Source organism: Melanotaenia boesemani, chromosome 1 (assembly GCF_017639745.1).
Source record: "Melanotaenia boesemani isolate fMelBoe1 chromosome 1, fMelBoe1.pri, whole genome shotgun sequence".
In the NCBI taxonomy this organism is placed as follows: domain Eukaryota; kingdom Metazoa; phylum Chordata; class Actinopteri; order Atheriniformes; family Melanotaeniidae; genus Melanotaenia; species Melanotaenia boesemani.
In genome coordinates this window covers 33,230,870-33,253,659 of record NC_055682.1, presented here as the reverse complement: position 1 = coordinate 33,253,659, position 22,790 = coordinate 33,230,870, and the positions used below count along the sequence as shown (strand labels likewise).

General features: G+C 40.7%; 1 protein-coding gene across 2 annotated transcripts; it reads left to right on the top strand.

Annotated features, from left to right (window-relative positions):
• LOC121636199 (enhancer of mRNA-decapping protein 3-like) lies at nt 1–22,115 on the top strand. Of its 2 annotated transcripts, none has more exons than XM_041979483.1 (7): nt 1–70; nt 656–835; nt 2,568–2,764; nt 8,424–8,786; nt 14,947–15,100; nt 19,994–20,211; nt 20,587–22,115. In XM_041979483.1, the coding sequence occupies exons 2-7, from the start codon at nt 672–674 to the stop codon at nt 20,919–20,921; spliced, it is 1,431 nt and encodes a 476-aa protein (XP_041835417.1). In that variant the 5' UTR covers nt 1–70; nt 656–671; the 3' UTR covers nt 20,922–22,115. The 2 variants fall into 2 exon arrangements, with proteins under 2 accessions (XP_041835417.1, XP_041835408.1); XM_041979474.1 differs by having other exon boundaries at nt 9–47.
• Nucleotides 22,116–22,790: the final 675 nt, after the last annotated feature.

Below are 22,790 nucleotides of genomic sequence, written 5' to 3'. Positions count from 1 at the left end.
AAACAATTTAAGGAAAAACCAGGAGGTCCGGCCCTGTTATTTCACAGGTCTTTACAAGCTTATCCACGCGGTAAATTCATTCGTTTTCAATTGTATACGCTAAGATTGTGTGTTCAAAACGGTTAACATATATGTTTAGGTTGGTAAAAGTCCACTTAGATGAGAATTCATTCAAAAACCGAACAGAAGCGGAGCTAATGCTAAAAATGAAGTTAGCTAATACAGCTTGCTAGTTTGTGTTTGTTCTTGTTATGACCTGAATTAAGTGATTTCACTCATCTTTTTTTTTTTTAATGCTAGCCAAAAATAGATTAATTATTGTCGTTATTTCGCCTTGTGTTTTCAGCATTCAACTTGTTAAACAAACCTGTGTTTACTAAACACGTAGTTTACTTAAATTCGTTGACACTACTGCAGATATATATATCTTAATATTATGTCTTCATATTTGTTTTCATTATAATTGCTTTGTTGAGCATGGTTTAAAAGTTAAAAGCCAACTCAATCCTGAAAACAACAAAACTGTTGCTAAACGCGTCAAAACATGTCCACAGGCCTATAAAATGTGTTTGCTTTGTGAATGCTGCGTCTTATGACCTTCCAGGTGATTAAAGGCACTAACATGTTCTCTGTTGTGTGTCTTGTCAAACCACAGGGTCCCAGTGAGCAGAATGGCCACAGACTGGTTGGGCAGCATTGTGTCTATAAATTGTGGGGTTACGTTGGGGGTTTATCAGGGAGAAGTGTCATCTGTTGATCACACCAGTCAGACCATTTCACTGAGACAGCCCTGTCACAATGGAGTCAAGTGTCCCGTTTCTGAGGTCACCTTAAGGTAAAAAAAAAAGACAAAAAAAATATTACCTCTGTTGATTTATCCGATTATATACGGATAAATTATTTATTACAAGTAAAACTATTAACTTTTTACTGTTTAAAGGAGTAAAAACAGAGCAGTTGTATAGAAAAACCCAGTACCCCCTTACTTACACCATTTTTTTCAATTAATTTAAAATTAACTAATTGGTTCTGAATTTAGTTTCAAGTGACTAGCACCTATTTAAGGATTAACCTGATCATGTTACACCTCTCACATGTAATGCCAAATGTATGAAGTCTGGGCATTAGTACTCCAACACATCCAGTCCAAGGGCAGACTTTTAGATACAAATAAAGTATATGTAATCCCTAAAATTATTGAATTTATTATTGTAGTACCTTAAAGGCAGCACAAATGTACCCAGAAAAGAGGTGTATCAGAGCCAGATGTTTTTTTAAATATGATTAGGATAGACAGATAATTCTTTGAGCTGCAGTAAGAGGTATTGCTTCCATTGCATTGCAGGGATTCAGTTTGGGAGAGTTATCTCAGATAAAAGGCAGCTTGAAATAGCTAATTCAACCATGCATTCGCTGTCTTGTCAGAGTGCTTTGTGTGAGTGAGAATTTTTACTTATTAGAAAAAAAACTGTTTTTTTTTTTTTTTTTTGTTAATTCTACTAAAAACAGTCTTTTAAAGTATATGTAGTCCAACTGAAATTTTACTAAGCTGAATTAGTCAAACTAGGCCTAATGTACTCACAAAATGTGGTGGGAGTTTAAATTACTCCTGCTTGTATAAGCTCAGTGAGACTCAAACTGGCCTTGGCGCTCTGTGCTTGCTCCACAGTTCCCATCCTGGGCTTATTGAAAAAAAAACTGGTAACAACAGAGAATAACCACAAGGAATGGTGTGCATTTAATTAGTAAAAATACTGGAGTTAACAGCACGTGTGAAATGTACAGAGCTAAAAAGATGTTTTGGCTGTGTTTTAATAGGTCAGCTGGGGAAAACCCAGTACTAACAGGGTGAAAAAGTGAATCGTTCATCATCATTTTGAAGCTGGATATACCGATCAGTCAGTCAATTCATCTACTGTTTTTCTATGCAGGGACAAGGATCTTTAATGAAATGGTTGATCCAAGGTGAAACTGTAGTTTGACTTAAACTCTTCTTTGAAATGTGCTGAATGTGTAGCATTAAGGGCTAAAGTTAAAATGAAAGTGTAAGCAGGCTGTATCAACAGGATAATAATTCTCAGCGTACACACAAAAGAAGAAGGGTCATGGAATGGCCAATTCAAAGCTTGGATTTAAATCCCATTGAACTATTTTAGGAGGATTTAAAATGCGTAGTAGATGCAAGGAAAACTTAACAGATCATGCATCTGGTGGGATTTTACACAGAGGAGTGGTCCACAAGCTCAGCAAGCCGATGTGACTGATAATTATGTAAAATGTCTACAAGAGATTATACCTACTAAGTGGGGCAATAAGAGTTTCGGAGGTGAAAAGAGGATCATTACAGGTCCATTTATGTCTCTCTTAAAGAAGTGTTTTTTTGAGCAGATCATCTGTAAGCTATTTTTAAGAGAACCCAGTGTTTGAAACCATTCAAAATGAGTTAGGAATTAATTTAAGAAGAAAAATTCTGTTCTAGTTCAGTTGCATATTAGAGTTTGATCTCCAGGTAAGGTCAGTATGTTTTTTATTTATTTCTTATTTTTTTATGTATATATTTTTTATAGTGCCATGGATATCAAGGAATTGAAATTCTTAGACATCCAGGACACAGCAAATAAGTGCACCTCTAGGCAGGGGTCTGCAACAGAACCCAGCTTAATATCAGCAGGACGCCATGGCCAGGATAACAGATCAACTCACTCACATGCAACAAATGACAGCTCTCATTCCAGCGCTGCTCCGATCACCATCCTACGAAGAGGTGAGCAAACAAATGTGTTGGGGTTTGATAGCCACAAAGTTAATTTTTATTGATGGAGAAGACATAATGACATTGTTTTGAGTTAAAAATGATTAATGTGACAAAAGTACAGTACATTACAAATGGCATTTGTTTAATGCCTTAGATTCTTCACTGGTACCCCATGGAACAAAGAAAAAATTAAAGTGGTTCTTGATTCTTGTGATTTTAAACAGTCTTTAACACGATTAAAGTCATTCTTGTGAAAACTGCAGAGACCGTGAATGCACATGAAGTGGCAGAGTCTGAGGAAAAGTACTTATGACTCCTTAACTTATCAACACTGACTCCAAATAGAAGTAGATTACTTTAAAGGCATCAGTAGCAAGTAAAAGAATTTAAATGCTTTTGACCTTTAAACCTAGCAAAGCATGTGCTGATTAAGTTACATTTGATTACTGTTTGAAAAGAGCATGACTTTGAAGTGTCATATAAAGGGGTGGCAACTTATTTCAGTCATTCTTATTTAATAAAACAGTTTGGTGGTAAATGCTGCAAACAATAGTGTCAGAATAACCCAACCAAGTTTATAAGGTTGCAGCTAAGTGTAGGCCAAAAAAAAAAAAAAAAAAACAGGGCCACTCAACATCTCTCAGTTTTTGATTGTTCAGTAAAAATATTGACCACTTTAATGGCATCAGTTATTTACCAAAAGGCCATTTTCATAGATGATCAGTTAAAAAAATCTGATATTTCATATTCCTTTAAAAGGCTTTTCATTGAAGTCTCCCTGCAAAAAATAAATAAAAATATCCCTGGACTGATGTCATTTTTCTTAGATTTTTGAATATCTCTGTGTGGAAAAGTGTCTGTAGAGGGTTTATGATGGTAAACTTGTAACCACTTTGACCCAACAGTCCAAAAATATTTTCAGAGGTGGAGGATGGTTGTTTGTTGAAAGGGGGAACGGTATAGTTGCCATCTGTTTAAGTTCAAACTCTAATTAAACACTGTGGCTATAAAAAAAAGTGCAAGAGGACATTATCTGAGGAAGAGAGAATTGGACAGAGGGAAATATAAGACAAAAATCAACATTAGACAGACTTTTAATCAGAGGAAAGAGCTCAGAGTCGAGGTAGGATGCATGATGGATGCCGAAATAGCCGTTGTTAGAGGGCGCCTCATTGACAAAATCTGCCAAATTTCAGTAGTGCTTCTTTAAAGCAATATTTTTTCACATCCTCAAACATGTCTGTCTGGATATTTTTGTGAACATATTTGTTAGCTGTAGCCCTCATGCAGAAGTCCATCTTTGAAGAAGTTTAGCTTTCATAATGGGTACAAAAATATTCAATTTCTTTCTGTTGTTTCTGGAAAACATGTGTCAGATAGGTGTGTATTTTATATTTGCAGGGAACCAGCATTGTTTTCACCTGCACATTTTCTGCCGTTATTAACCTTATCCTGACCAGGGGATTGTAGCCAGCAATAGAGAAAAGTTATTTTAAGGTGATGTAAAAACGTACATTTTTGCTGTCAAGACACTGTGAGTCTTTGTTTAATGTTGTTTACTTTTATGCTGCCAACTCCTCCACTAGTCTAAATAAATGAATTTCAAAGTAACAGGAATGCAGCCCAGCAAAGTGACCCTAGCCAAAGCACTCTGCCATTGTGAAGCTTATGTTATTGTTTATGTTGCAGCTCTGACTTTGCAGTAGAGGGGACTTTGTGCTAAGTGCTCTGTAATGTGTGATTCTATCATTTGCAGTGTTAGCTTGCACGTGCCTTGTCCAACATCTTACAAACATTAGATAAATGTCAGTTTATGACCAGTGTTCCTCTTTGGTAGATGTTAATTTTCACTTGAGGAGTAGCTATTCTTCTACCGTTGGTGTCCATGGAACTAATACTTATTTTAGAGTATTACATTTTTAATCCTTATTACATTTTCTAGTTTATAAAAGATAACTATTAAGTGTTAGAAATGGCTCATAGGTAAACCCTGTATTTATCGTACAGTTTCTGTCAGTTCTACTTTTTTTTTTGACAAAATTAATCACCAAATGTGGTATGAAAAACTGTCAACATGGTTCCGCTGCTAAATTTTGCATTGGTAATGAGGCACATCTGCCTTCTACTGTGCATGTGGCTGTAAAAATACAAACGTGTATCTCAACTTTCCTGATTAGATAAGTTAAAAATGGCATTTCCTGCTATCAGCATCCAGTCAGCAGGAACTCTGCTCGGACAGCTATGTGGGCTCTGCTGGATTAAGTTAAAGTTACTTCACTGTCACATTCAAGGTCACCAAACAATGGAGAAGTCAGAGGTCAGAAAACCAGCTTATGCGTACTGTGTAATATTCTACACCATTGTTTAAAATTTACTTCTGTGCATGGAAGATGAAACTAGCACAAGGAAACTAGTCTTTATTTTTTCCTTTCTTATTTCATGAATTAATGAGTTTGACTCCTAACTTGTTAACTCAGTCTCTGTAACTCCCTTTGTGTCAGTGCTTTAGTTCCTATTGAGAAACTGGAGCTTGGGACCAAACAATGACCGCCTCCCCCTTCTCCATAAGATTCCCATAGCGTGCTAAACCCTTGTACCAAAGTTCCCTTTTACAATATGTGTGTGGCTAAAATCAATAAACATTCCCCCTCCCTCCCCTTGTCTGCTCCTAAAGAGAAGTTTATGTAAAGCCAGGCTTTCGTGCCCTCCTGTCCTCCCTCTCATCATCCCCCTGCCCTCGCTCAGTCCTGGCCAGCACAGGAAACTAACACCCCCTCCCCAACAGGAAGCCATGTTGTCTCAGTGTGCTCGGAAGGCCAAAGTGATATCAATTGTGGAAGCAGTGTTTACCTTTTGAGTTTGTGTTTTAATCTCTAGCTCTCAGGCTGGTGGCCAGGGACCTAATACCCAAATTGCATGGGGCCAAAGTGCTGAGTGGCTTGGGCAGGGCTGGTCCTTTCACACGCGATGCCATGCTCCCAAGAAGCCCCTGGTCACAAAGAAGGGAAAACAGTGGGCTGTTGCTTATACAAGATCACAAATTCCAGGAATGGTTTCAGAATATCAGGCATTGATCTTTCTGGGAGAGTAGAATGGGAGTTTTAGCAACTGGCTGCTTTTGTGGCTGATGCAAAGGCCCACTGAAGCACAGGCGAATGCCATCAGACGGGCATAAATTGGTATTTGGATGAGTAACTGCAGACTCTGTCCTTATGAAAAGCTTTTCCATAACAAGCATGCTACTGGTGAATGTGGTTAATAATACTCAGCCTAAAAGGGGATGCATGTCTTGGTCAATCTCTCCGTTGTCACCACATTCACATGTCAGCAACTGTCATCCTATCAGTGATCATAAGTGACACAGTACTTATTACCAGTGAGTTGACTGAAATTATAATTTAGTATGTATTTAACTGCTGTAAAAATGTGATGATCATCAGAGATGGCAAAGAAAAAGTGTTACAAAAAATCTTGTCAAGAGTTAACCCACTTCATTTTACTATTTATGTATTCAGCAGAAGAGTTTTACAATAACCTCTCTGCTAATTTGCAGTGGCGAGATTGTATGAAGTGAAATCAGCTCGTCTACTGCACTTGTTATTCATTAGCCTGTTTGACTTGGAGCTGTGCCCAGTTCATTCAGATTTTTGATTCACTGCATGACAAAACACTTCCTCGTAAATAAAGACATCGCTGACTTGCGGTTAAAAGGATGCCTACCTTGATCCTCGTTCACACAGCTGAACACTTTAACCCAGCACCTGTACGCTGATATATGGGGAGTATTCTGTTTAATGCATCACTCACCACCTGTAGTCAGCTTTGATTAGTAAATCACAACCAAACACTTATTTTATGTTTACTCGCTAACTTGCTTAAAGCAGCTGCAACCTTAATGTTTGTCTTGTGTTGGTTGGGTGTTCCTTAGAAATATATTTAGGCTGGTCTGAAATGATTTCAGTGGTTGTTAACAACTTAGTATTTTCATTGTTGATGTGACTTGAGACTCCCAGTTTGTAGCGTGAGAGAGGCCACAGCACCTTAGCTGTCATACTGACAGTAGCGTGCGACTGTGCCTGTCTGTCTCCTGCTTAGCGTGAGAGTCCTGGATGGTTGGAGTTGAAGGCCTGGTTTTTCCAGTTTTTCTTTCTTTCTTTTTTTCTTTTAATTCTTGGTTCATTTTGTTTTTTGTTTTTTTTTGTTTGCGCTTACATGTATGTAAACTTTACTGAGCGCTATTCCCCCAGAGGAGAGAATATGAAAGCTACTGACAGATAAAATGTACATTCGGAGCTGATTTAGAAAGAAAGCAGTCTATAAATTCGCTGAGGTTTAGTCAGGAGTCTCCATGCTAGATGTTTTGTGTTAGTAAATAATTCTAAAATTAATATATAATTCTCCTTTTTAATTATATCATTAGAATATTACAAAGATTATATGCATTTTTTAAATTTTAACAGGAATATTTTCTTGTATGAAATTTGAACTGAAATAAGATTATACTGGAAGGCCTGTTACACAGCCCTCAGTCCTGCAATCAGCCAAAGTTTTTTATTATTATGACATTTGTCAGTTATGACAATGATGATTAAAAATGGCTAGTTTAATATTTGGAGTGTTATCTGGAATATGATCTCATTCCACAGGATGACATGAAATGGGATGAAACTTTTAAATATGTTCAATATTTTATTTTTTAAATACTATAGTAAGTATTAGTAAAAGCACAGAATAAAGAAATAAGTCAAATAAATAAATATGCTTTTTATGGATGTGCTGTCTATGTCAAGTGATTTTAATTCACTTTTTCTTTCTTTTTTTTTATCTATTTCAGAGAATTTAGTTTCTAATTATTCTATAGTTTGAATATCCAAAATTGTAATAAAAAATAAATAAATAGGAAGCAAATGTGTATTTGGAAAATTAAAATAACCCTGAGATAGATGAATATAGAACTATAAAATTAAACCCCAAAGATGAATAAAATTGAATGCTTTTATTGATGTATTTAACTGATAATTTATTCCTCAGACATTTTTATTTAAGCATTTATTCACTAACTTTTTTTTTTCTTTTTTTTTTTGCGGGTTGAAAGTTCTCACAAACCACGATCGAGTCCCAGCCTTTGGGCCTTTATACTAACTGTCGTCTCCATTTCTCTCAGCATGCTTTCCTGTCTTATTTCCACTGTAAATAAAGACCAATAGTCCCTCTAAAATCTTAAAACAAACAGAACCCTATGTTATCTGAGTCTACTGAAACAGTCAATTATAATCGAATGCGCTGGAGTAAAAGTTTTGAATATTTCCTCAAGTAGCAATAACAATATTGCTACACTTCTCTAAAAAGCAAAATTTCTATAAAAAAAATCACAGAAAATGTACTTTGTCAAAGTAACACTTCCTGTTTAAATTTCTGTTTAATACCTACATACCTGCATTTTAGTGAATCACTTACTAATTATTCATTGTAACCTACTGAAAGGTTTGTATGTGACCCAGGTATTAGGAATATATTCTTTGTTAGAATTTGATACTTGTTAGTCATTATTTTTTCCATTACCCGTTTAAAAAGGGCCAAGAATTAAACGTGTTATTATGCATCTTTTTTTTTTCTGTATGTGTCATAAGTCGGCTGTTAGGATCACACAAATCCCTGATTTCTCCAGTTCCTGCAGGTTTATCTAACAGCAGAGGGGCGATGCATGCCACACCAAGGAGGAACATTGCGAGGAATGGTGGCTTTGGAGGGCCAGTGAGGTCTAAGGATGACGAGTGCTTTGGTGAAGGGACCGACGAAGACTTGGACACTGATTTTGACTTTGAAGGAAACTTGGCTCTGTTCGACAAGGCCGCTGTTTTCTCTCAGATAGATGGGACCAGTGGGCACACGAACAAGGCACAGCATCACAGCACGCAGACCGAGCAGAAGCCACAGTCCTATCGCCACGATGAGAATATACTGGAGGGGAAGCCTGTCATATACAGACAGATAACTGTGCCTCAACATGGGGGTAAAGAGTTCTGTACTGGTAAGAAAATATACATGCATTCTCAGAAATGATTTACATGCACCGTGTTTATATTGATTATTTTAACACAGTGTTAGACTGAATGTGACAACTAACTAACAAATATTTGGAAGTATTTTTGAGTGGTTGGCAAACAGTAGACAGATGTAAAGATGGCAGTGGTTACATCTATTGGATTTGTGTTAGAGCAGGATAGGAGGCTGTTCTGGTGAGATGAGGTTTAGTTTGTGCAAACTGAAACTGTGGTTCCAAGCCCAAAAACAAACAAACCAGATTTGATTTTGTTTTCTTATAAATTGGAATATTAACACAATCCAGACAGAGTCACCAGAGCATCTTCTCTCTCACATCTCATATATCTTCCTATAATTCCCATGAATTAATTTCACATGGAAAAAAAACAAGAGGAAACGTGATAGTATGAAGTCCACATTTAGTAAGTTGGCTTTGCAAGCACAAAGTTTGTTTTGGACAGACAGCTTTTTTTCCACTGGCCAAAGCTGAAAAAACTTTGGCCAGGAGTACAGTCTGGTTATGTAATAATGCTGTTTGGACAAGCACAGTAGGGAAGCTTCAGCTCCAGCTCTGGCTAAATAGCAAATATGCTAAACGTCCCCCCCGCCCCCTCTTTTTTTTTACACTTGATACTGAGCACTATATAAGCTCTCACTGCTAGAAGGAATGTGCTGCAGTGTCTGTTTTTATTCAACACAACAAGAAAAACAGCATGCACCATAAAGGGAGGCTCACAGTGGATGCAGTGCTTACTTCTACCTATTGGTAAGAGAGTTCATCCTGGGTCAGGATGATTGACAGTGCTCACCCTTGGTTCCTGTTTATCATGGGTGCGACCCCCCCCCCACTAGTTCCACTCCAGGAGAGTTACATAAGTAACTAGTACAGAAACAAGATAAGTAAACACAGGGCCCGGTGTCCAAGGTGTGAGAGCGGTGACATGGTAAGTGTATCAGTTTACTCCATGGAAACTAGACCAGAGAACAGTGAGTGGTCATGAGGGAAGGGCTGAGACCTTTGGTGTATCAGTACATGCAGATGTTACATCAGAACCAGCAGGATTAAACTCCTTATTTTTGTTGTCAGAGGTATATTTGTTCACCAAATTAACACTTTTAGATCCGTTGTTGTGCCCAATTATATTTCTTTTAAATGGTTAAGATACTGTAGCAGGATTCCTCAAATTCATAAACTTAAAGATGAAACTTTCTTTGTTGAATAAAACATTTTAAGGAAGGCTAGTGAGTTATCTTAGTTTGAGCCATAAGATAACAGGTACCTTAACCATGAGCTCATCAATGTCACTGCCCAGCCCTTGATAAATGAAATCAATTGAAGCCCACAAAAATAAAAAAAGAGCATTTTCAGGTGGTTTTTCCTCAGCTTGTAATACATATAGAGAAATGATAGTTAATGTGAACTATAAGGGTCAAGTTGAGGTCTGTCAGAAACTGAAAATATTCCTGAGAACTGCTCATAAGATTGCTAGAATTTAAAACCTCTACTAGGCTATAAATGAGTTTTCATGAAGATTAGGCAGAGTCCTGAGTGGGTTTGGATTATTCTAACCTCTGTCCCAAATGGAGGAATACCTTTCCTGCACTCCTGTCTGCGGAGTTTATCATCAGAAGATTGTAAATTAAACATCTGACCAAGGCAGAGAAATATTGTAAATGGGTCTTGTGGACTGGACTTATAAAGTTTTTTTTTTTTTGGGGTTGGGGGGGGGGGGGGGGGGGGGGGTGCTTTTGGGGTTGTGTTACAGCCAGAGACACGTTGAATAGTTCACTACTATTGGGAAGAATGGCTATAATGAAGAGCAAAAGAAGCCAGTGATAAAAAAAAAAGCACAACAAAAAATGCATCAGAATATCTGGAGAATACATGAGAGGTGCACGATCAACATTTCACAGTTACACTCACTGTTTTTGTTCATCATTATTGAAAATCTGTTGTTTTAGACCTCAGCAGCCCAAAATCTCTCAAGAGTAAAGCATTTTACAGAATAAATGGGCAAAAATCCCCCAAAGAGTGTAGAGTGTAGAGTGTCTACAAGCTGTCAAACTTGCCAAAGGGAGTCTTGTTAACTTTGAAGTTTCCCATTTTTTTTCTTTTTTTTATCCGTTTATTTTCATAAAAAGTTAACATCTTGCCTTTTTTAAATAAGCTAATCTCTTAGTCCCACAGCTGTGCAAAGTATTTCTACCAGTAGTGGTGGCACAGCAGAGTTGTCTGCCATTCAACAAATAGCTGCCAAGCATTGCCTCCTTTTCTTACTGTGCAGACAGATCTGCTTCCCATGGCTGTCATCATAATCCCCATCCTCTGCACTCTGTAATTAGCATGCCGCCTTACATAAACAGCACCTTTGAAGCAGGAACAAACCGCAGTGCTCTTGACCTGGAATCTTTGCCAGTAAACAGATAAATCAACAAAAGGAGAATACAGAAAGAAAAACAGCACCCAGCTTTAGATTTGGTTGACATAAGTCACTGACATGGGGATTTGACAGACCTTTTTTATGGACCATTGTTTATTGTAGAAGTCTGTGTAAGTTTAGTTTTGCCATGATCTTGTTTTATGTGGCAAAACTGCAGCACAGATAAACCTGACTGCAACACATATCACAGTCCCAATTGCCAGTATTTTGTGCTGGATCACTGTGGAGAGAGCAGAAAGCAAATCCTGTATCATTGGGTCCTGTTTTTGTTTGTTTTTGTGTGTGAGTCTGTGTATCATTGCAACTGTCTGACCCATTGAGGGAATATCATAATCAGTCATTATGTAGGTTAAAAAATTTATCTGTGGAAATTTATGTGATTTCCTTAAGACCCAATTTACAGAATTTCTCAAACCACAGAATGTTGTGTATTTCAAGTAGTGTAGAATCTTAAAAACACTGGAAGATGTCTGACTTATACTAACAGTGTGTTGTAATATTCAGTACTCAGGCCTTTGATTGCTTGCGAGTTTTTGATAAGGGCTTTGTGCAAAATAGACATTTATCCCAAAGTTATTACCCCAGTGATTATAAGCAATCTCAGATCTTTGTAGTTTTTTTTTCTTTTTTAGTTTACATGCATCCCATGTTGCTTCTTCTGAATCACGCAACCTTAGGGTTTACACATGGCCTACATACATCATCTAGTATCTATACCTTTCGGCCCCGTCAGCTGTCATGCTTGAAGGACTGCATCCTGCTCAGTTTATTTAGCACCGCTGTGTATTCATGGCCACCCGGTTGAGCTAGTTGACTCGAAAGTGGGTGTGTGCCGAAATCATTGAATATGTGTGAAGGAGGAGGAGATGGCGTGTGTGAAATGGGGGTAGTTTTGGCAGCAGCAACCTCTGAAGCACGCCAGGTGGGGTGTTGGAAGGGCAACTCCCACTCCCTCTGTGCTTGGCACTCAAGGCAGCACTTTGCATGACAACAAGCAGTTGACTTTCCTGTGCTTATCGCTCACATGAGAATCGACATGTTCCGCATTTCTGTTACCCACTGAAACACATTAGTGAGTCCTTGTGTGGCATCTGTAAGAATAGTGGGAGCAGAGCAGAGACAAGCAAGATTTTTAGTTTGGTCTGGGATTAGTCTGGGATGTCCGGTTGGATGAAGTATCAATTTGTGCAAACCAATGGCAACCACAATTCTCTAATATCTGTAGTAGGCCATTAGAAACTTAACCGCCTCCCAGCAGCTTTATTTATCAAAAGGACTCTGAGCCGTGCACATCCCCCAACTTGACTTTCATTACCCTTTTAATATGCCACAGGCAATAGACAGCTAAGGATTAGCAAAATCCTTAAAGATTTCCAAACACTTTGGTTAGTACAATAATGAAAGGCCAAATTCTTATGTTATGTAATAATTCAAGAAGTACACAACAGAAAACTGTTCTAACAATGTGGGGTGATATTTAATGACAGACATATAACAACAAAAGGATTTAAACAATTACCACATGAGAAATCCGGTTGCTAAGTAAAACAAGATCTTCTGAACTTGTCCAGTCTGCATGCAGTCACCTAATATTAGACTTGTGAAAATCTCAACATCTGCATGGTTTCTAAACTAGTCAATTATCAATATTCAATATTTAAGGGACTACATCAGTTTAATTTTAGCTCTTTGGGACATAGATACCATTCATAGAATCTTATTATGTTTTTAAACAAATTATCTACGGCCATTCAAGCCTTGCAAAGTCAGTTAACTCAAAGCATTAGCCACTGTTGTGTCACACAAGTAGCTTAGCAAAAAAACAGTTTTAGTAATTGTATTTAGTATTTGAGAATTTTCAGGCTACTAGCAACCTTTTGCAAAGACACATTGTTTGTTCATATTTTTAGTTAAATCTGTCATGCCAAAGGTAACACAGTTTGACAAGAGCTGTTAGCTGAAAACTTAGAATACCTCAGCGTGGTGTGCAGCGTGTCCATGTAGTAACACTACATAGGTTTCCAACCGTAAAACTTTGCGTTTTTGACTCGTTCTGATGGTACATTGATATTAATTATGCACATTCCTGGAGGTGCCCTTGCCCTGCAGCGCCCCAAGATTAAGAAACCACACTTCATAATTTTTGTCACAGGACAACAGCTTTACAGCACCACATCATACTTACCAGCAACTGGATATCAACACTTACCGATTTGAACACGTATTGTGACTGATCCATTAAAAAAATGCAATACGGACATTATCGGGGGAAGGAAGGACAAAAGAGACAAAGGGACAGAGTCCTGAACATCGGCTGACTTTTACTGACTGGAGAGAGATCAGAGAAGAAGCAGGATGCAAGATGGACGCTGAACTAGTTTTGATTACTACCATTGATTCAGTAGCAGGCGCCTCACTGAGAAAATCTGTCAGGATTCAGTAGTAGGGCTTTAATAATGTAAGAAAACTTAACAAGTGAGGCACAAATTTAAAATCATCAGAATTACGCAAACTGCTGTTGCCTTTTACTTTTGTATTTATTCTTGTGTTTTCACGTTTTAATCGATTGCTCCATGTATTTCTTGTTTTTCCGGCCACATTTAAAGAAAGATTTTTGCTCAGTGCTGCACCTTTCATCTTTTGTTTCCCAGGTGACAGGTATTTGCTTCTATCTGCTGGGTCATATCATTATTAACAGCCCTTGTCATTGTAATTGTGCCAGGAAAATACAAGAATAGGTAGTTTACTGAGTGGAAATTGTAATGTCTTTCATGCAAGCATCATTCTGAAACATAAAGGTTTGCTTTTTTGTTGCTAAAAAATAAGTTTGTCTCTTCATGTAAGAAGTTAAAAAATATCATATTGACATACATAACTATACATAAAATGTTATTGCATTTACTTGTTAAAGTTAAATAGATAAAGAAAAACTGATCCCAGCAGGCTGCTTCCATGTCTTTCCTGGTCTCTGACTGCAAGTTGTAGGGATACAGGTGCAGGTGTTGCTACGTGTATGTTTATCCTCTTTTTTTTTTTGTCTTGTCACGCTAACCTGCTGTGTGTTTTGACTGAAAGAGCAGCCTATGTGGGGGGTCCAACCTGGTGTTGCCCTGTCCCACAGCAAAGCGCTAGGGATTGGTCAGAGTCCATGTGATGGTGCGTGTGAACTCGGGGTTCATGGGGGAGAAGTGTATTGCTTAGAGTACTCATGTTGGTCATGTTTTGTAAAGCCTGTCAATCTTCCCTTTGTTGCCTCAGACAGCAGGAATAAACAGGAGAGGAAATGGAGAATCTTCCGTGACGGGAACAAGATGAGGCCAGAATGAGGACGAAGGGCTTTTCCCCAAGGAATTGGTTTACTCTCATATGGATCTTTGTGGGGAATTGGCAGCTACCATTGTGGTAGAAATGAGTTTGCCTCATGATGTGAAAAGCAATCATTTTTGCTCAGGTATATATCTGGTAGATTTTAGAAAGGTGGTTTCCTTGAGTGGCTGGAGAATTTGAGCATCAACTGTGGAAGACAGTTAATGACAGAGGAAAAGTTATTTTTTGTGTCACTTCAGGGACATTTGCTCTGGGCTGTTTTCACAACAGGTTCATGTGTTGTTTTGCCACTCGACTTCATATTCCCACTAAATCATGAATAAAAAAATAGCCTTAACACGCTTTGTGTTTAGCTTCATTTTGTTTTTGCCTCTGCAGATTCAGGTCTGGTGGTTCCCAGCGTTCCATATGAGTTTCATAAGCGTCTTCTAGGAGCTGCAGAGCGCTGGGGCTTGTCTCTTGAGCGCAGGCTGGAGACGATTGGTGTTTGCTCCGGTCAGATGGCTCTCTCATTGCTTGGTGGACCAAACAGGTAAGAAAAAAGACCTTGACTTCAGTGTAGTGTGAAAGCCTGAATGAGTTACAAACCTTGTGGCTGGTGAGTGTGTAGAAGTGTGAAGTGTCTTCCTCTTTGTAGTTATGAAGACAGTCCACGTCAGCCAGTAGTTTCCACCTCACATTGCATTTTCCTTGGGAACAGAGAACATTTTCCATTTTTTATGGCAATCATCTTAACTCCTGTTTCTACATGTGGCAAAAGGTTAACATTGAAACCCCTCTGGGGTTTATTTTCCACTCATACTCAATAGTTACTGCATTTCAAGAACATCCTATCAGACTGAAGGTGCACTTAGTACTGCTTACCTTCTCCTTTATTAAGGCTGCGGTCTCATTAATGATTACACAACAGCTGCACAGTGGCTCATATAACAGGTTTATGGTCTCACAGCCTTTCATAAGTTTAACACTGTTTAACACTCACTTGGCTTGAATTTACACTGGTACTACGTTGAGCTTATATCAAGTTTTACAGGTGGTTTTGTACAGCGTACAGTGAACAGTGTCAGAATCACAGATGCTAAGCGATGTGCCACTTTTCCTGCCATCAGACAGTCTGACCAGTCTTCATTTAATTCTTTTTATACTGCTTCCAAATAATGCCTTTATTGTATGAGCAGTAATATGAGGATGTTTAAAAGCTGTGATATGGTGTAACTACCCTATCGGCTGCCACAATTATGATCAATATTTCTTTGTTTAATTAAGTTGAGGTGCATTGTGAGCTGGGCGGCTGCCAGAGGCGGGGACCCTGGCGGTCTGATCCTCGGCTGCAAAAGCTAGCTCTAGGGACGTGGAATGTCACCTCTCTGGCGGGTAAGGAGCCTGAGCTGGTGCGCGAGGTTGAGCGGTTCCGGCTAGATATAGTTGGACTCACCTCGACGCATAGCTTGGGCTCTGGAACAACTGCCCTCGAGAGGGGCTGGACCCTCTTCCATTCTGGAGTTGCTCCCGGTGAGAGGCGCCGAGCAGGTGTAGGCCTGCTCATTGCCCCCCAACTTGGCGCCTGTACGTTGGGGTTTACCCCGGTGGACGAAAGGGTAGCCTCCCTCCGCCTTCGGGTGGGGGGACGGGTCCTGACTGTTGTTTGTGCCTATGCACCAAATAGCAGTTCAGAGTACCCACCCTTTTTGGAGTCCTTGGGGGGGGTGTTGGAGAGCACTCCTTCTGGGGACTCCCTCGTTCTGCTGGGGGACTTCAATGCTCACGTGGGCAATGACAGCGAGACCTGGAGGGGCGTGATTGGGAGGAACGGCCCCCCTGATCTGAATCCGAGTGGTGTTTTGTTGTTGGACTTCTGTGCTCGTCATGGATTGTCCATAACGAACACCTTGTTCAGACATAAGAGTGTCCACATGTGCACTTGGCACCAGGACACTCTAGGCCGCAGTTCGATGATCGACTTTGTAGTCGTGTCGTCGGACTTGCGGCCGCATGTCCTGGACACTCGGGTGAAGAGAGGGGCGGAGCTGTCAACTGATCACCACCTGGTGGTGAGTTGGCTCAGATGGTGGGGGAGGATGCCGGTCAGGCCTGGCAGGCCCAAGCGTGTTGTGAGGGTCTGCTGGGAACGTCTGGCAGAGTCCCCTGTCAGAAGGAGTTTCAACTCCCATCTCCGGCAGAGCTTCAACCAAGTCCCGGGTGAGGCGGGGGACATTGAGTCTGAATGGGCTGTGTTCCGTGCCTCTATTGTCGAGGCGGCCAGCCGCAGCTGTGGCCGTAAGGTCGTTGGTGCCTGTCGTGGCGGTAACCCCCGAACTCGTTGGTGGACACCGACAGTAAGGGATGCCGTCAAGCTGAAGAAGGAGTCCTATCGGGCCTTTTTGGCCTGTGGGACTCCAGAGGCAGCTGATGGGTATCGGCGGGCTAAGCGGAGCGCGGCTTCGGCGGTCGCTAAGGCAAAAGCTCGGGCGTGGGAGGAGTTTGGAGAGGCCATGGAGAATGACTTCCGGACGGCTTCGAGGAGATTCTGGTCCACCATCCGGCGGCTCAGGAGGGGAAAGCAGTGCTCCGTCAACACTGTGTACAGTGGGGATGGGGGGCTGCTGACCTCGACTCGAGACGTTGTGAGGCGGTGGAGGGAATACTTCGAAGACCTCCTCAATCCCACCAACACGTCTTCTGATGAGGAAGCAGAGTCTGGGGTAGCTGGTGCTGGCTCGCCTATCTCTGGGGCTGAGGTCGCTGAGGTGGTTAATAATCTCCTTGGTGGCAAGGCCCCGGGGGTGGATGAGGTCCGCCCAGAGTTCCTTAAGGCTCTGGATTCCGTAGGGCTGTCTTGGTTGACACGCCTCTGCGGCATCGCGTGGACATCGGGGGCAGTCCCCCTGGACTGGCAGACTGGGGTGGTGGTACCCCTCTTCAAAAAGGGGGACCGGAGGGTGTGCTCCAACTACAGGGGGATCACACTCCTCAGCCTCCCCGGTAAGGTCTATTCAGGGGTGCTGCAGAGGAGGGTCCGTCGGATAGTCGAACCTCGAATTGAGGAGGAGCAGTGTGGTTTTCGTCCCGGTCGTGGAACAGTGGACCAGCTCTACACCCTCTTTGGGGTCCTCGAGGGGGCATGGGAGTTTGCCCAACCAATCTACATGTGTTTTGTGGATTTGGAGAAGGCATTTGACCGTGTTCCCCGGGGACTCCTGTGGGGGGTACTCCGGGAGTATGGAGTGCCGGACTCGCTTGTAAGAGCTGTCCGGTCCCTGTACGACCGGTGTCAGAGCTTGGTCCGCATTGCCGGCAGTAAATCAGAATCGTTTCCAGTGCGGGTTGGACTCCGCCAAGGCTGTCCTTTGTCACCGATTCTGTTCATAACTTTTATGGATAGAATTTCTAGGCGCAGCCGAGGTGTCGAGGGGATCCGGTTTGGTGGCCTCAGGATTGGGTCTCTGCTCTTTGCAGATGACGTGGTTCTGTTGGCTTCATCGGGACGTGATCTTCAGCTCGCACTGGAGCGATTCGGAGCCGAGTGTGAAGCGGCTGGGATGAGAATCAGCACCTCCAAATCCGAGACCATGGTCCTCAGCCGGAAAAGGGTGGAGTGCTCTCTCCGGGTCTGCGATGGGGTCCTGCCCCAAGTGGAGGAGTTTACATATCTCGGGGTCTTGTTCACGAGTGAGGGAAGGATGGAGCGAGAGATCGACAGGCGGATCGGTGCGGCGTCCGCAGTGATGCGGGCTCTGCATCGGTCTGTCGTGGTGAAGAGAGAGCTGAGCCGAAAGGCAAAGCTCTCGATTTACCGGTCGATCTACGTTCCTACCCTCACCTATGGTCATGAGCTGTGGGTAATGACCGAAAGAACGAGATCTCGAATACAAGCGGCCGAAATGAGTTTCCTCCGCAGGGTGGCCGGGCTCTCCCTTAGAGATAGGGTGAGAAGCTCGGTGATCCGGGAGGGGCTCAGAGTAGAGCCGCTTCTCCTCCACATCGAGAGGAGCCAGATGAGGTGGCTCGGGCATCTGGTTAGGATGCCTCCTGGACGCCTCCCTGGTGAGGTGTTCCGGGCACGTCCCACCGGAAGGAGGCCCCGGGGCAGACCCAGGACACGCTGGACAGACTACATCTCTCGGCTGGCCTGGGAACGCCTCGGGATCCCTTCGGATGAGCTGGTGAATGTGGCCGGGGAGAGGGAAGTCTGGGTTTCCCTGCTTAGGCAGCTGCCCCCGCGACCCGACTCCGGATAAGCGGAAGAGAATGGATGGATGGATGGATGGATGGATGGATGGATAATTAAGTTGATTAACTTTATCCACATACTACCATCAATAGAGTTCCTATAATCATTTCTGGTGATAATTTCACATTCAAATAAGACAGGGAACCTATAATGTTAGAATAAAATATATCAAGAGAGGGTCAACAAGATTCTGTACAGTAATCTGTTCACGTCTTGGATTGCATGACTGTGTACTATAAAAAGCAGCACAGCAGGATTAGAACTGTCAAAATTGACATAACTGTAAAAACATCACTCTTTCCCATTATCAAGACACAGACAACTTTAAAATAAAATCACCTTCTTTTACTCTTTGACGTATCTATGTAATTTAGGAGAAACCATTAATGCTCTTTGAATTTTCTTTTGAAATTGAATTTTTTTTAAACCAACAAGTTTCCAAAAAAAAAAAAAAAGAAAGAAAAAGAAAAACGTTTTCAAGTTGCAGACATCAGTAAACCTGCCATCTCACCAAAGACTTGCTGGCCACTGGAGAAGCTTTACTTTTCACAAAGATGAAGTTAATGTTTGCTGGCTGTTAATGTTTTCTTAAAAGGTTTTACTGGGTGAAACAGTTACGTTTTAACTCTGTCTCATGTTGTTGTTATATGTGCAGGAATGTGCTGTTTTTGACACTAAAAAGTGAGAAAGCATTTAAAAAATTATACTTGTAATAGTTTTTCAGAAATCTGTCAATGCCAGGCTGTGAAGAGATTAAAATAATAGAAAATAACAAAGCAAATCAGTTACTGAAGCGACCATCCTGTCTTTAAAAGCTGTCTGATCTCTCTGTTGGCACCACTCAATATGTTTTAGGACCTGTATGTCATTAAAGTTTAATCTTTATTGCTCTGATCGTTTATTTTGTCTTCTTGTCTTGCTGCTGAATGAATTAGGTGCAGATCAGATGCCTCTCTAATGGAACTCTGTGATGGAAAATTAAACTAAAATCTTAGAGTTTACAAAGTGACTGGATCACAGCATGAGTTAGTGGTGCATACGGCTTCAAATAACACTGGGATATATGAATCTGGCTGACTCCATCCATAGTCAGGGTTAGATTTGATAATTAGCTTTTTAGCATCATGTGCTCCTGAAATTGTGCAACTTTCATATTTCTGTTTTTTTTTTTTCCTTTTTTCCAATGTTCCAAAGGCTCAACCCCAAAAACATCCACCAGAGGCCAACAGTGGTCATTCTGTGTGGTCCCCACATTCAGGGTGCCCAGGGCATCAGCTGTGGTAGACACCTGGCTAACCATGAAGTGGAGGTTATCTTATTTCTGCCCAACTTTGTCAAGATGGAGGAGTCGGTCACCAGTGAGGTCAGCCTGTACAACAGGACCAATGGTGTGCAGGTGTCCAGCGTCAAAGGTAAAAGTTGCTACTTAAGGAGATGTTTAAATCCTCTTCTGCACAAGATTAAATTATCCTGATGTAGAGGTTTAAGCTGATAAAATGTCTGAGGGACTGACCTCGGTAGTTACATTAGTTCATCTTCTCCTGTTGGAACAGGTTAGCTCAGGCAAATGTTGCCCTCTAGTGGAGTCACACCGTTCAAAACTACCTGACTTTGCACTTGAAAACTCAGTCTTATATTTTCGATCATATTTTAGTTTCAATTCTGAAAAAGGTTTTAATAAATAAAGAAACAATGAGATTCAAAAGTCTTCGTTAAAATGAGAAAAACCAGTTTCCTCTTTTGATTAAGTGAAGTAACTTTTGTTTTCTCTTCTACTTGTGTCCTAGATTTGCCTGTGAGTCCAATTGATCTGGTCATCAACTGCCTGGACAGCCATGAGAATCCACTACTGAGAGAGCAGTCCTGGTACCAGTCCACTGCTGACTGGGCCAACAGAAACCGGGCACCAGTCCTAAGTATTGATCCTCCAGCCAACGGGCAGCCTCAGACTGTGGAGGCAAAGTGGACCCTGTCTGTAGGACTTCCACTGCCGTTAGCAGAGAGTCAGAGCAGACCCTACCTGTGTGACATTGGCATTCCCAAGCTGGTTTACCAAGAAGTTGGCATCAGCTACCACTCACCTTTCGGATGTAAATTTGTCATCCCTCTGCACCCGGCATAGGGATCAGAGGAAGGTGAAGCATTGTTCATATGGTGGACCATATTTATGACCAAAAACAAAACTTTGTTAAAGGTTTTCCACACATTTGAGAGCATCTTATCAAGACTAAACTGTGCATGAGCTGAGATTTGTCCTCTCAGTGGTTGCCACTTGTTGCGTGCAGCCCCTCTTATTTTTGAGAAGGAAAGGCTTCCTGTTCTTTGTCATGTTTTGATAAGGGTCCTGTGCTGATGGGAATATGTTTACAAAAATGCTGACCACTGAGTCTTTCTTTGACTTTTGACTCCTGTGGTCAGTCAAAGCAGCAGGAACACAGTTCCTGTTTCCTTCTTTTAGATTGCGAGTGGAGACTGGTCCTGACCCTGAGACTTGGAGCACAGCTCAACCTGAATCTGTCTACCAATCCTCAACTACCATTCATCTTTCACTGTTGATGTCTGTTACTCACTGATGCTCCAAATTTATTGTAATTTATTCCTCTCAGATAGGTGCTTTTTTGTCAAGTACTGTATTAGTTGTAACATTAGTAAAACGGTGATTATTATGCAGAATATATGTTTGTATTTATATTTTATGCATCTCAGGAATAATCTAAAAAATAACTTGTATTAACATTAAATTGATGGTAATTTTTCAACCACTACCTGAAGATAAAAAGAGCAGGCAGCTTTATTTTCAAGGATTGTGGCTGTTTTGAAGTAGAGAAACTGTAAATATGAAACATTATTCATTTTGACACTTCCAGGGAAATAAGCAACTCTTGATCAGCATTGATGTTTTGTTAAAACTTTGGTAAAGCTTTACCACAACACAGAACATAGCTGTGTGTTTACATGGAAAAATGATGCAAGAAGAACAGAAATTTGTCTAATAAACTTCTGTTCGGGTCATGCAGAATGCAGTATTTTCAGTAGAAATGTGAGTCTGATGAGCTGTTAGCTTTTACTCTAACAGACTCGCTACATTTCTTTAGCTTTTTTGTACTTATTTAAAGCGTCTAAAGACATTAAATTTGTACTAATTTTTCTATGTTGTGAAAAACGAGTGATCATTTTGGATACGGTAGTGGCTTTTTTTTTGCCACAGGCAATAATAATTAATTGAGCAGTTTGTGTTGAATATTTGGTTGACAGCTATTACTGCAAATTCTTACCTTGAGAAAAGAAATCTCCTCAAAAATCCCTTCACTCAGGATGAAACAAGAAGTGGCTGCAGCCTTGTTTCCAGTGCACTCAAAGAACTGCTTTACTGTGTCTGTAAACTGTAGCAAATTTTTTTTATTTTTTTAGAGTGAAAATAGGAGAAAAAAAAATAAATAAGCAAAAAAAACTGAGTTGACACTATTGAAGCCTTCTTGGTTATTGCCAACAGTGCAGCTGTGTCTTGTAGACAAAAGATCATCTGTTTGCCTTTGATCAGAAGAAAATATATTTATTATCTCAGACATTTAAAAAGAAACTGTTGTAATCATTTAACAATAATAAACAACATATAATTCTTAATAACTGCAAGATGCCTATTGATTTTTCCTCATCTAGTACACATCCCTAATCCCCACTGCCACACTTCAGTAAGAAACCATTTTTTGACTGTCTTGAGGATATTCCTGACAGCTGAATTCTTTATCTAATAATTTGACTTATAACTTTATTTGCCAGATTCATAGGTATCCACAGAGAGCTCAAACTTCAGCAGAAGATGTGTTAGATGCCAGAGCTTCCACATGCCAATTCCTGGAGAAGTTCCAAGTACTTATCTGAAACCACTTAGTTTAATAGATTTAAAGGCATGTTTCCTATTCTTCACACCCTTTTGTTATCAATTTTGAAAGTGCAAATTGACTATTTTATCTGCTATTTGAGTGTATAA